General features: G+C 47.6%; 1 protein-coding gene across 1 annotated transcript in view; it reads right to left on the bottom strand.

Annotated features, from left to right (window-relative positions):
- RETREG1 (reticulophagy regulator 1) overlaps positions 1-5309 on the bottom strand; it is a 116122-nt gene extending 110813 nt beyond the window's left edge. The window contains exon 1 of the mRNA XM_028521129.2: positions 4906-5309. Within this exon, the coding sequence (XP_028376930.1) occupies positions 4906-5192 (287 nt within the window). The 5' untranslated portion in view covers positions 5193-5309. The remainder of the gene's footprint in view (positions 1-4905) is intronic.
- Positions 5310-13792: the final 8483 nt, after the last annotated feature.

The raw sequence follows: 13792 nt of genomic DNA, 5'->3' as shown, positions 1-13792 counted from the left end.
TTGCCTGTCCAGGGCAGCCGTCATGTGGCCACACAAAACATGAGTCAGAGCCTGCCACTCCTCTCACCAAAAACAGACGTTCTGCCCAAAGATTTCTGCCCGAAGTTTTTCAATAACTTTATTCATGATAGCCAAACCCTGAAAACAACCCAAATGAACGTCAGCTAGCAAACGGCATCAACAAACTGTGGCACATCCCTGAAGTGGCAACCTGGTCAACAATAAGGAGGAACAAATTAACTAGTATACGCAACAGGGTGAACCTCCAAACTTAACGCTGAGTGAACAAAGCCAGACACAGACGACATCGTAGTATGTGGTATCGTGTACACAGAATTATAGGGAAGATAAATAGAATCTGTCGTGATGGGAAGCAGATGAGTCCCCAGGGGCGAGTGCAGACAGAAAAGGGACTCAGAGAAACCTGTCGGAGTGACGAAATGCACGGTCTAGCTCCTGACCGCCTTTGTTGTTACGCAGGTGTGACATCTGACTGGATGCTCGAGAGAGCGTGCGCTTTATTGACAGTACACAGCGAAAAGTGAATTCTTTTTTTTTTTTTTTGAAGTTCCCTTGTTTGCAGTTTTTAATACTTGCTTTCTTTTGAATTCTTTAAAAACAAAACCAAACAGGCATTTTCTGTTTTGCTGGGTTCATTCTACATATATTTTTAAGATTGTATTTATTTATTTTTAGAGAGAGGGGAAGGAAGGGAGAAAGAGAGGAAGAGAAGCATTAATCAGTTACCTCTCATATGCTTGCTGACCAGGGACCAAACCCACAACCCAGGCCCACGCCCTGACCGGGAATTGAACCGGGCACCTTCCGGCTTGCAGGATGACGCCCAAACAACTGAGCCACATCGGTCAGGGGTGGCTTCATTCTGTTTCATGTTGTGTTTGCCAATCAGTGTCACTGGTTGCCTCTGGAACAAAACTGGGTGCCCAGGGACAAGCGTGGGAAAGAGATCTTTAAAACTGTTTACTCTTTTGTACTGTTAAACTTTTGCACTGTGAGGCCATATTAGTTAGTTTTAAAAAATAAATAACTTTAAAATAAAGAGAAAGAATTTTTAAAACATGTCCCTCATTGGTAAAAAAAAAAAAAAAGGTTGTGGAGCATAATCCAATCTAGTTCAACTGGTGGAAACCCTGTTCTTGAGGCAAACACTGTGCATGGTCTGTATTTTATCGAACTCCTCTGGGCTCTGAGTGAAGACTATTTTTTAGCATTACTTAGTATTTTAGTATTTTCCTTCAGATATATAGGTAACAGAAAAATGCACACATACACAGTTTTCAAATAATTCTAACGTGAACACCATGTAACTGCTACCCAAGTCAGAAAACACGATGCCGCCTGCACCCAGGGCTCCCTCTGCGGTCACACGTTTTCCCTCCTCCCAAGGACACCCACTTCCTCGATTTCGGGGACAAGAATGTTTTGCCTTATCTCTTATTTGTATTTACCGAACCAGTACTGTTTACTCTGCACATTTTGAAATTTTAAAAAAATACAGAATCATTCTGCACGTATTACTGTGTGCTTTTCCTGTCCAAAATTACATTGGTAAAATGCATCCATGTCATTGCCTATCGCTGTGGTTTATTTTCATTGTTATACAGTATTTTATGGTAGGAATGAATGGAGCACAATTTAGTTATCCATTAAAACATTATGGGCATGGTAAGGAGGCATTTTTTGTTCCCATCGCCTAAAGAAAAAACAAGTCCATACACATAATATGACATTCCAGGCTCCCACTGTTCCCACATGTGTTTCCAAAGCACCTAGCTGGTCTCATCTTCCCCACTTCTCCCCACCAATCCACGGGCCATTACATCAGTTCAGCGTCCTGATGAAAATACCAGGTACAACTCCTTAGGGCTGGAAGGCTGTTGACCATGTACTAGATCTTCCCAAAACACGCCTGCTCATCAAGGTCTGGTCCAAGCATGATCTCCTTATGAAGACCCCACAATCTCTTCCACCCACAAGGCCAGCACTCCCCTGAAACTGGATGAAAATGAGCTATCCTTTTTTGATTCTTCCACCACACCTGCTTCTTGAAGCCTTGCGTTACACCCATTCGTTCTCAACGTTGGTTTTTGTTATGCGCAGCACTAAAATATTGCAAATAATGAGCAAGTAATACATGTCAGAGCTTTTGAACTCAAAAGGAAAATCCTGAAAGCTGCTGCTGGTACCAGGCACTAAACCATTCAAAAATATATGTCTGAAAAGTTAATTTCTGCACACATGAACTAACACCAATTGAAGTAAAAATACCATCACTATTGCTTAAGACAAGATTTGGGTCCCTCAGATTTCTAACACTGATCTTGTTTTTCTCATAAAAAATACAGAGCTTTAGAGTTACTGAAACACAATGTTAGAACATCATCATTTAAGATCACTTAATAAGAAGTACACTAGGTAAAGAAAATGATGTCCTCAAAAAGTATTTAACCCCAAAACAACAAAGGGGGAGAAAATCCAAAATTTTAATGAAATGAATGAGTCAGAAATTCCATTTAACAAATAATTCAGAATTTAAAATGCAGTGCTATTATTTTTCTGTCAAAGAAAATATGTGCATGGAATGTAGACACTGCAAATAGGAGAAGAAAGAAAAACAGATAAACAGAAAGATATAAGTGGATTAAAGGCCTGGTTATTGTTTGCCTCTCCATAGAACTCATCAAAAAAATAGAAGACATCACTCTTGAATAATACCAAATATGCCTTCAATTATTTTATGTCAAAGTCATTCTTTTCAATATAAATTATTAAGAATACATCACAGAGTAAGAGTTTGCAACTCATATTACAGAAATTAGGCAAAGGTTCTTAATATAAAAAGAGTTCCTACAAATCGATAGGAAAAAAAACCCAATGGCTCAACTAGAAATATGGATAAAGTTTATTGATAAACAGATAATTCAAAGAAAAGATAATTTTAATGGTCCTTGAACATAGGAATCTCAGAGATTTCTATGAGTCTCAGAGAAATCACGCTCAATCTCAGAGAAATACAGATTAAAACCATAATGGGATACCCTTTTCACCTATCTGATTTGCAAGATCAAAAAGTTTGATAAAATGCTGCTGGCCAGGGTAGAGAGAAACAAGCAGTCACACACATTGCTTGTTGGAGTTTAAACTGGTAGAACTCCAAGGAAGTCATGTGCTAGCCATCAAAGGTACAAGTGCACATCCCCCCTGACCAGACAATTCCACTTCCGGGATTCATCCTACAGACATGCTTGTATGCACAAAGCCATTAGCTAGAACACTGAGATAGCAAGTTTGAAAACAACCTTAGTCCGTCCTCCGTCACAGGTTAAGTAATTTGTGACATCCTTCCAATGGAATTCTATGCAGCTGACAAAGAACAAGGAAGTGATCGCTGAGATACGCTAAGAAGAGGAAGAGCACAGGCAGCATTCTACAGTTTGGGTGGAATATTGTGCGCTTCCTAAACTGGAAAGAGACAAGAGACCAGTAGCATTGGCTGACTGCCTCTGGGAGGAAACTGGGTAGCCAGGCACAGACACAGGAAGGAGCTTTTCAAAACGTTACCCTTTTGTACCTTTAAACTTTTGAACTGTGGGCCTATTAGCTATTTGTTTAATAAACAAAAATTTAAAATAAGAAAGAGAGTTTTAAAAATATGCCCCACATGGGTAAGATGAGTGAGTCTCAGCCCTGCGGTGATTGAACTGCTGCCCCATCCAGCATAACACAACATATCCTCCTGATTTGAGTGCTCACGTAATTTCCTACAAGGCAAGAGAAATTTGGAATAAACTCTAGAGACGCAGATAGCTAAGTGACCCAAAGTAAAAGTAATTCACATTCCGGGGCCCTGGTAAGATAAGATACAGCCAGTTTTTAGAGAAAACCAGGACTAGCATAGACCTGCGGGGGAAGGGGGGGGACGTGCCTCTTTGAGTTGCTCAATTAACCTAGACAATGGCAGGCTGTGTACGTCTCGTGCATTTATTTCCTAACTTTAAGGTTAAGAAATCTGTGTCCTATAACAAGATCTCTATTGCCGAAGCTCTTCTCACTCTGCACCGTGTGGGTCATGCTTGCTACGAGGGCAGGGCTGCAAACAAAGAAGACTTTTCTCAGCCCTCCCTCAGACTGGTAGCAGATGACAGGGCTGTCCTTCAAGGAAGGAGCAGGACACTTCCCCTGTCCTTACTGGTGAAGGGCTCTATAAGGAGAGACAAACCTGTTGATTGGGAGCTTGTTATAACCATTCTTATGTATTCTCTCTGTGCTTCACCTAAAAATACGACTGTTTTCCTCACTGTGCACACTTGGGCAGGGCTGAGGTACATAACCCACCTAGTTGCCTCCTGTTTTCTCATCAGGGAGTAAAGACAGTAAACCCAACCCTCCAGGGAACGGAAAAACAAATCATTCAGTGCCCATCTCAGGTAGCTGATGAGGGCGGCGCAGTCTTGAGCGTGTACCCAAGCTGGTCCAGATATGCCTGCTGGGGGGTGCAAGAACGAGTACAAGTTCAAGCACGATTGCTTGGGCATGCTTCCGGGGAGCAGGTCAAAGCCTGCGAGTTTTAGAAAGCAAAAGTCCAAGTTTCTGAGCACGCTGGGCACATCTGTAGGTACAGGTGCAGGCAGGTCAGCCGATCACCTCGCCTGCTGAACACACGCAAGGAGGATGACAACTGTTTACAGGAAAGTGCGGCTGGAGGAAAGTTGAAATGGGTGTCTGCCTGTTCAGAAAGGTGACCAAGAAAGTGGGGCAGGGCTGACACTTCTTACTTCGCAGCGTCCAGCGCGCACTCTCCCCTCGCTGGACGCCCCAAGGTCACCTGTCCTCCTAGACGTCCCCCCGCCACACACACACACCCGCCCTGGCCCGAGATCTCACCAGAACAGCAGGTTAGCCCCGACGAAGCCGAGCAAGGTGCGCAGCGGCCTCTTCCAGCTCAGAAGCTCCTGGGCGCGGCAGCCCAGCCACAGCACCGGCTCCCCGAGCAGCCAGGTCACCGTGGCGGCCTCCTCCACCTGCGGCCCCGCAGCCACAGCCGCCTCCTCTTCCTCCGGCGCTGCCTCCCCCTGCTCCTCCTCCCGAGCCCGCGGCGGCGGCTCCTGCTCCGCGGCAGCCGGAGCCGGGCATCCTTCCTTGGCGTGCTCCAGGGGCGCCAGACTCGCCATCTTCAGCGGCGTTTCCAGGCGAGGACGGGCACGCGCGCGGGCGCGCCTGGGTGTCGGCGCCGTGAGGGCGGCGGGTCCCCGCGCGGGTCGCGCACCGCGGGGCGCCGGCGCTGGGTGCCTTGTGACGTCAGCCTGGCCGCGGCGGGGGCGCCTCCCGGGGGAAGTGGGTGCGGCCAAGTTCGCGCAGGGGCGGGGCGGCAGGCGCCGAGGGGCGGGCGGCCTCCCCCGCGCCGTGGGAGCTAGCTGGGCGGGGGCCCGGGGGCCACGGGAGCGTGACCCCTTTTCCCTTCCAGCTGTGGAAAGGGCAAGGACAGGACCGCTGCGGGGCTACTTATCTAAAAGGCAGTCAGGGCTACGGGCAGAATAAATTGGACATTGTCCCTTTGTCAAGCCGGGGCCACCGCAGCCCTGGAGGGTTTATGGAGCGTCCCTTCCCCAGACGGCGGATTTCAGCTCCAGCTTCGCACTGGCCCAGTACGCTTTGCAGGGATAGCCTGCCCAACCACAGCCAGAAGTCTGTAGGACCCAGAAAAACATGACGATATAAATGTTGGATTGAGAAAGGAAGAAAAAAAAAAAAACCACGCGGGTCAACTAAAGAGCATCTTGCCTTCCTCTCTTTTTACATTTGAGGAAACACCAGACCACAGCGATTGGGACGGAGGGGTGTGGGGAGCGCATCCCCTCTCCTGCTGTGGGCAAAGTCATCTGTCTCCAAAATGCACGTAGGTGTGGGGGGGGGGGGCGTTCACGTGAGAGGTACAGGTGAGCGGGGAGCTCCGAAACCGGAACCCCTGCGGAGACTGAATGCTTTGCGTGTATCCAACGAGCTTTGGCAAGCCTTGACTGCGCTTACTTCCGTGTCGCTCTGGTCTTTGTGTCTCAGCACGCATGGGGACAGGGGAAAGGCGTCCCGGAGGGGCTGACAGGAAATCCTGAAACCTCCCAAAGCAGGCCTTACACTGGCCCTGGTGCTTCTCGGTGGGTGTAGGGGGAGAGAAGAAGGGTAATTGTTTATGGTCACTTTTCACTATTTGCATTTCTTAAATGTTGTATCCTCTAATCCCCCTCCGTTCCTGCTTTTGTCTGGAATAAAATCCCCCTCCCACCATCCTGCGATGAATCAGGGCATCTTACATCTTCTTGGAGGCTACTGCTAGCGCCCAGCCTGCTTCCACACGCTGGATGGGGCTCACCTCCAGAACAGTTAAAGCTGTTGTCAGGGGAGCCGCTGGAGAAAGTTCTGTAATGCTTATCTGGGTCATCTTCGTATACGTTTATCCGTCTGTGCATACACATGTAAAACTTCATTGACCTGTGCTTTGCAAATGTGTATGCACTTTGCTGTATGTATGTAATACTTTAGGGAGTATATGCAAGTTCACGCTGAGGTTTATTGAGTACCTACTATGTCCCCAGCGCATTGCTAAACTCTGTGAATATGGCTTCCACCCACCAGAAGCTCACAGTCCAAGGAGAGTCCAATAATAATTGTGAAAACAGCAGATAGAAATAATTGCTCAGAGCTAAGGGTCCTTACTTCAATTATTCATCCAAAATTAAGGAAGGAGAGGAGGAATCAGGATTCAGGAGGCTCTTTGGAATCGATGGCATCTGCCCTGAATTTATGTAAGGAGGAGGGAAGTAAAGCAGCGGTCGAGGGGAGAGGGCAGTAATCTCCATGGGGACATCAGCATGACAGGGATGGTGGGAAGGTGCACATCTCCTTCCGTATGTTCGCAGAAGACCATCAAGGCCTTGAATGACCCACTAGAGGCAGCAAGTTTGGGTTTTAAGGTAAAGGCAATGCAGGGTCTCTGGGTTTCTGTCTTGCCTTGGAAGTGAATCCCTCGGACGACCCAAAAGAAAGTGGCCAGGGAGACAACAACTAAGCTATGTAGAAACCATTCACGTTTCTGTTTTCGTCTTTTGCAAAAGAAAAACTATCTTTTCCTAGGTGTTGGTCCCTCCCCTTGGTACTGGTGGAGGAGCTTTTAAAAGATAAGTGACACATCATTGTGTAAACTGGCCTTTATTGAGCACTGGACACAGCCGGGGTGCAGGGCAATATTCTACAACGTGTCAGCAGACTCCGCAGCTGGAGGGGAGAATGCAGGGCAGCCAGGAGGCAGCGCACACCCCCATTGCCTGAACCAGTGTGGAGGGGCTTCCAGAAGCATGTTTGCGAGGCTCTTCACGTTCCTCCCCCTTCCCCCGAGTTATAATTATTGTCAGAATATGCTGAAGTAGTAAAAGCTGTTGACAACCAAGACATGTAAAAGCTAAACCCCATTTTCTGTATGTGGTTTGCAATCCTCATTATCTCTGTTTAATTATATGTCTCCCTACCCAGTGCTTTGTGAAATCTTTCTCTGTTAAAATGATTACAGGAAAAAAAAATGCTGTACAAAACTGTTTTTGCATAAAAAGCTGGACTGACTGCTCTAATCTGTCTTTTTCACCTCTGGCCTCTCAGGATTACTGACAAAAGGATAATGTCACAGGAGCTGACACTGGCACAGACATATAAATAGATCCTACTGGGTGTTTTTTCTTTGTCTAATTATCTTTGTGGTGCTTGAGTAATTTATTCAGTGCTAAGAGTGCATAAAAATAATGCTTATGATGGTTAAAATAAACCATATCCCCTACATTCAGGAACAAGTCATGTTTAAAACTCCTGTGGGTAATGTTGCTGTTTAAGATTCTCTCCGGAATTTTGCATCTCTGTATAAAATGGCAACAAAGTGTTCAACACTAATAAGCTAGATGATTTGACAATATTGATCTGAGGAAAACAAGGAAACAGAATGTGGGGAGGGGTCCATTGTAGCCACTGAATCTAAGAGACGATTTAGAAAATAGCACAGCTCCAGCAAAGAAAGTCAGAATACACATAGGAACTCTTAAAACAGGCCACTCACCTTCCAAAAGTAGCTAGAAAGCTTGTAATAGGAGAGAAAAATAATGAATAATTAATTCCCACTTGAGGAGGCCAAATAGACAACATTAAGCTAAGCCTTAGAGTGAGAGGGAAATGCCCCAATATTCTTTTTCTCCTTAAAGTGTTTCACGTTAGACTTCTTTAGCAGGTCCACGACTCCTTAAATGAAAGGAGTCGTGCATACATGTAGTACTGCTGATTGGTCCTGCAGGTAGGTTATTTTTGTGCTGATAATTTTACAAAAGCAATTCTGCCCCCCTGTTCTTACCATATCCCCTGCTCCTTTCCTAATTTTCTTGTCACTGAGCCAAGAGAACCCAGATAGTTCACACTAAGCACAAATATGTAGGAACATCACCCAATAACAGCAACCTGGAGGAAATCGGGAAGAAAGATTGTACCCAGTTGCCAAGGCCCAGCTCTGAGAAGGGACTGGCTATTTCTGTTTGGGGCTGACTGTCTGTTATGCTTATAAGAACTGGGAGGTGCAAACGAGTTTAGTCTACACCTGGCAAGCATTCTGCAAGGGAGGTGCTTAGCAGCAATGAACCACCTCACACCAAGGTGGTGGCCATCCACGTACAAGCTCTGTGCCCAGTTTAGGTGTCACTCCCTAATAATGGACAGAAGAGGTTTTTTTTAAGACTTCAGAATGGTTAATTAGAGAGAACAGGTCATATTACAATAAGAATATATCCTGAAAGGTACTTCTACCCAGTAGTACACACAGCAACACACACACACACACACACACACACACAATCAGCAAGGTGACGGCAGGGCGTTAACCTCCAACCCCTTCCCACCAGGCAGCAGCTATACTCCAATCAGCAGAGTAGCCAGCGTTCTGGTCCTAGGTTGGAAGAGTTCATAGAGAGGATGTGACCGCCAGTGGAGCCACCAGCAGGACCCAGGCAACCAGAGGCTCCTCACCCCTCCCCCGTCCTTGGAATGTACATTCAGCCTGCTGTTTCCACGGTGGGAGCCGTTTCTAGGATGCAGCTGAGAGAGTAAGGTGTTGCTGAGACCATCTGGACTAAACCCTGTTAAGATTCTGGCGGGCAGGTGCGGAGATCTCATCTTGCTGCTGCTTAAGACAAGCCTAGTATGTAAGTTCCCTTGCTTATCAAACCTGCCACCTACCAATCTGGATGATGCCTGCCTCTTTCTTGGGCATCTCCTTGCCCTGTGTGTAGGGGGGGCCCTCTGTGTAGGGGGGCCACTTTCGACTTTCACCCAGGGGACTCCTGAGATTGCAAACCAACATCCTAGTCTGCAGCCTCTTCTTTTTTCCTTTATGGTCCCCATTCACTGCACTTTAGTTTAGTTTCATTCACTCCTTCCTTATTTCTCCATTCATTGATCACTAAACATTCATTAAAGGCCGCTTGTAGGGCTGACAGTAAGACAAGCAGGACTGTTCATTTCCCTCTTGGTGCTTAGGTCATGGGCAGGGGAAAGGAACTTGAAAAGGGGCTGGGTGAAGGGAGCGGGATTGTATGCATGGGCAGGGGCAGGAGAGAAGCCAGCCTGGCCCTCCGCAGAAACCAGGGGCAGTTCTGAGTTAGTGGCCCGTGGGTGAGCAGGCAGGTGCTCGGAAGGGCCTCCTCCCTTGTGCTGCTGAGGAGTTGGAGCTTGGGGCCACTGGTAGCTGTCAGCAGGAGGGTGAAGTGGCCTGGTTTGTGTTTTAGGAGGGTGCCTCTGAACGATAAATAGAGCCTGGCAGAGACACTGGAACTTTTTCCTTGTCACTCATTGAGCCGGGGAGAGGAGGAGGAGCAGGTGGGGTCATCTTAGGAAAAGCCAATCAGGCAGTTGGGTACAGGGGTCTGCTGCTCAGAGACCAGCAAGAGCTCTGAGCCAGAAATGCATCCAGGCAGAGGCAATGGCCTGTACGAGAACGGTGGAGGGCAAGCCCAGGATGGGTGCAGAGGCGCTGGCCAGCTCGGACTGACTGCACACAGCCGAGAAGGTGATGAGACTTTCCGACAAACAGATCCTGTGGGAGGGGATTTTGAGTATCAGTCGCCAATTTAGACACAATGCTCTGAGCCTTGGAGAGTTCCTGAAGTTTGTGGGTTTCTTTGTTGCTTGTTTTTACCAAGGAAGTGATAGACTCCAAGCACCAGTCTCCAGGGGGCCCAGGAGCTCCACTTGACTTCCACCATCGAGTGACTCTGTGGTATAACTGTCTCCAAATCCAGGCCTCTGAACCAGGCCTCCAGCCTCACGGGTATTTTCTAAGTTAAAATTAGATTAGTGGGATAGAATGGAATAGCTGTGAGACTCACGTCCCACAGACTCCCCCTCGAAGTGTGCATTTGGCTGGTCACGTCTTACTAATTTTAGTCCATCAGAAATTAGACACAAAACCTGGTGGCCCTTGAGGCTGGGCTAGTGGCCACAGGCCCTGCTGGGAATGCGCAGTCGGGCTGTGTCACATGTAACCCCTCAGAAAATGCACGAATGGGCACAGCCAGGGGTCTACGGTACAGCCAGTGGTATTCATGGGGACCCTTCAACTTTGCAAGACTCAAGTGCCTTCTGAACCATCAAAGGAATATTAGGGGTATATGTAATATAGTCCAAAGTTCAGTCTCCAGTAGGTCCTCACTTAACATTGTCCATAGGTTCTTGGAAATTGCAACTTTAAGCAAAAACAATTCATAACAAAATGAATTTCCCTATAGGTTAATTGATACAAACAAGAGTTAAGTTCCCATGGCATATTTCTGGTTACAAGACATCACCAAACTTCTAAATAAAGACCTACAACACTGCTAATATTAAACATTGAAATAAATGCTAGCTATACTTACATTTAAGAAAGATTGATAAAAAACAAGTAAGATGATTATATTCTAAGCATCTCAGGGGCAAGGGTGGCTGGAGCCTCTCCTGGGAGTTCTGGGAGGAAGGTGAGACCCACACTAGACTGGACAGGATGCCCCTCTGTCACAGGGCCACGTGCACCCACACTCACTCAGATGGGACAATGGAGACACACTAGTTCACCTCGCATGCACACCTCTGGGGTGTGGGAGGAAACCGAAGTCTGGAGAAAACCCATGTAGATGTGGGGAGAGTGTGAAAACTCCACACAGACAGTGGCCCTGGACAGGAATCCATTTTTTTCTCATCTACATTACAACAAAACGACCTCGAATGCAATGACATTGTCTGAGAACCTGCTATACTTGCCTATAGGCCAGTTTGTTGAAAACTGATGGTTTCCCTCTATCCCACTTGCACTCCCCGCTGTTCTAAACCAGGTCCCCTGGTGCCACAAGAACTAACACACACACACACACACACACACACACACACACACCCTGAGAGCTTATTCTGGGTTGCCTGGGCAAGGCTCTGGGTGGGAGGCACTGAAGGCCTTTCTCCTTTCTTCAAGGAGAAAATGCACATGAATCCAGGGCCCCACAGGTTCAGAGCCTCCTGCTTCCAAAGCCAGCTTCCCATGGGCCCTCCAATCCCCCAATTGCTGAGCAGCTGGATTCCCAGACAATTTCTGCAAACTGCTGACATCCATCTACCTACCCCAGTTTGCTCTCCCATGGACGGGGCTGTTCCTGATCCTGCCCAATAAGGAAGAGGTGACAAAGTTGGAAGGGAGGGGCTCCTTCCCCAGGAATGTCCGCCGCAGTGGGCCCCAGAAAGCATTCTGGCCCTCGCACACACCTTACGAGTTAAGCCTATTCCTTAATCTATACCATGCAGGGGCATCTGATTCCTCACAAGGCCAACGGGGGCAGGGGAGGACATGTAGAGATCAAAAAGAGACCCTCTTGGCACAAGAAGTGGCACTACAACCTCCCTGTCAACTATAGTAACCCACAGTCCCCACGGCAAGAAATATGGGAGTAAGTTGTGCTTCTGGTCTCTCCTTCATTCTGTCTGCAGTAACCATACGTCAGGGTTGTCCACCACGGTCCTGGTCTCTGGCACGCTTCTGCATAGCACTTTGCTTTCTTTCTCGTAGGTGTCCCGCTTCGGATGACAAGTTATGTGGACTCCCCATCAGTCTGCAGTCTGTCAGCAACTGCTGAGAATCCTTCCTCTCCAATGCTCCCATGCCTACATCCCTGTTCTCCAGTCTCTGGGCTGCCATCGCTGTTCGAGCTCCGTCGCTTGGTGCCTGTGTGAACTGCAGCCTCGTAGCTCCTCCCCTTCCCACCCGCCTTGCACACCCCTCCTCTGAAGCACAACTTTCAACATGTAACACCCGTCCAGGAGCTTACAAAGATGCCCAGGTACCTGGAGCAGCTAAACCTAAATAATCATAACCCACCTTGACAGCTCTGCTCCATCTCCTTCTAAAAGCTTAATTTCTTTTTGGGCAAATTAGCTGCCCCCTTATCTGAACACTCAGCTGCAGTCGGATCAGCTCTTCACTGAGTCCACACTGCAAGCAAACTCTCACATCCATGCCTTTGCTCGTGTTCTGAGACCCCTTCCTATCTTCTTTATCTCCTCCAGCTCCGGCTCTCCTGTCTGCAGCCTGCTCGCTCTTCTTCCATTAACCCCTGCTCAGGTGGGAAGAGCATGGGCTCCACAGCCAAGAAGACGTGAACTTAACCCCAGTGTCTGGCGTTAGCCACTGTTCCATTGATCCTAAGACACATGTTTTCCCCCCACATTCACATACCTGTGAGTGAAACGTCCCTTACCATCTATAGCATCCTAAGACTCTCTAAAATATTACTAGCTCTCTGACTTTGTGTTATAAAGAGTCTCTCTCTCTGAGTCTCAGTTTCCTCATCTTTTAAAACAGGAATAACACCTGATTCTCAAGACTGTTGTAGGAATTACTTGAGATAAATGCACTTGAGACCTAGGGGCACAGCACCTCTGTGGGAACCCGGATGCTCTGCCCAGACGTTTTGTAATGATAGCCCACATGGGAAAATTGTTGCAACAGACACCAAAGTTTGTGGACAAACAGACTTCCATAAAAACGCCCTGCAGCGTGCAGAGTGAGAAAGAGAAACCAGTCTCGCCCATGGGCGGTTCAGCCACAGCGCCCCGCTGGAAACACTGTGCAGCGGAACTAGTGAAAGGGGAACCTCGTTTCTGCAGGGGTGACGGGTCAAGGAGCTTTTCGCTGGAAATGTTCTTGTGTGGAGAAAACTACAAAAGCAGCTTCGTCCTTATTTTTTTCTTAAGTAGAAAATCTTGAAAAGCTGGCTCTAGGTGAAAAGTCCACAGGTAGGTTCTTTAAGCATTGGGTCGGAGTTGGATGTTTTAATATTGTTCACTTGCAAAATTGCCTTCCCTTGTGAGAAGTCCTCTTCTTTCTTTCTTTCTTTCTTTTTTTTTTTAAAAAAAAGGTTTTATTTATCCATTTCTAGAGAGAGGGGAAAACCGGAGACCTGGCCCCCAACCCAGGCATGCACCTTCACCAGGAACCGAAGCAACAACTTTTGGCTTTTCAGGGCCATGCCCAACCAGCTGAGCCACACCAGTCAGGACGTCCTCTCCTTTCCGAATAAAACTCTGCTCACTCCAAGAATCCTGGCGGCTGGCTACCCTGGGGTACAATCCAGCAAAGTGTCGAGGGAATCTTGCCTTCTGCCTCTCTCTGCCACCACGTCAGGTGATAAACCCCACACCCAGACCACCAGCCTTGCGTTTCCCTCTTGGC

This window comes from Phyllostomus discolor, chromosome 3 (assembly GCF_004126475.2).
Source record: "Phyllostomus discolor isolate MPI-MPIP mPhyDis1 chromosome 3, mPhyDis1.pri.v3, whole genome shotgun sequence".
NCBI lineage: Eukaryota > Metazoa > Chordata > Mammalia > Chiroptera > Phyllostomidae > Phyllostomus > Phyllostomus discolor.
Note: the sequence above shows the minus strand (reverse complement) of the source record. Positions and strands in the feature narration are given on the sequence as shown.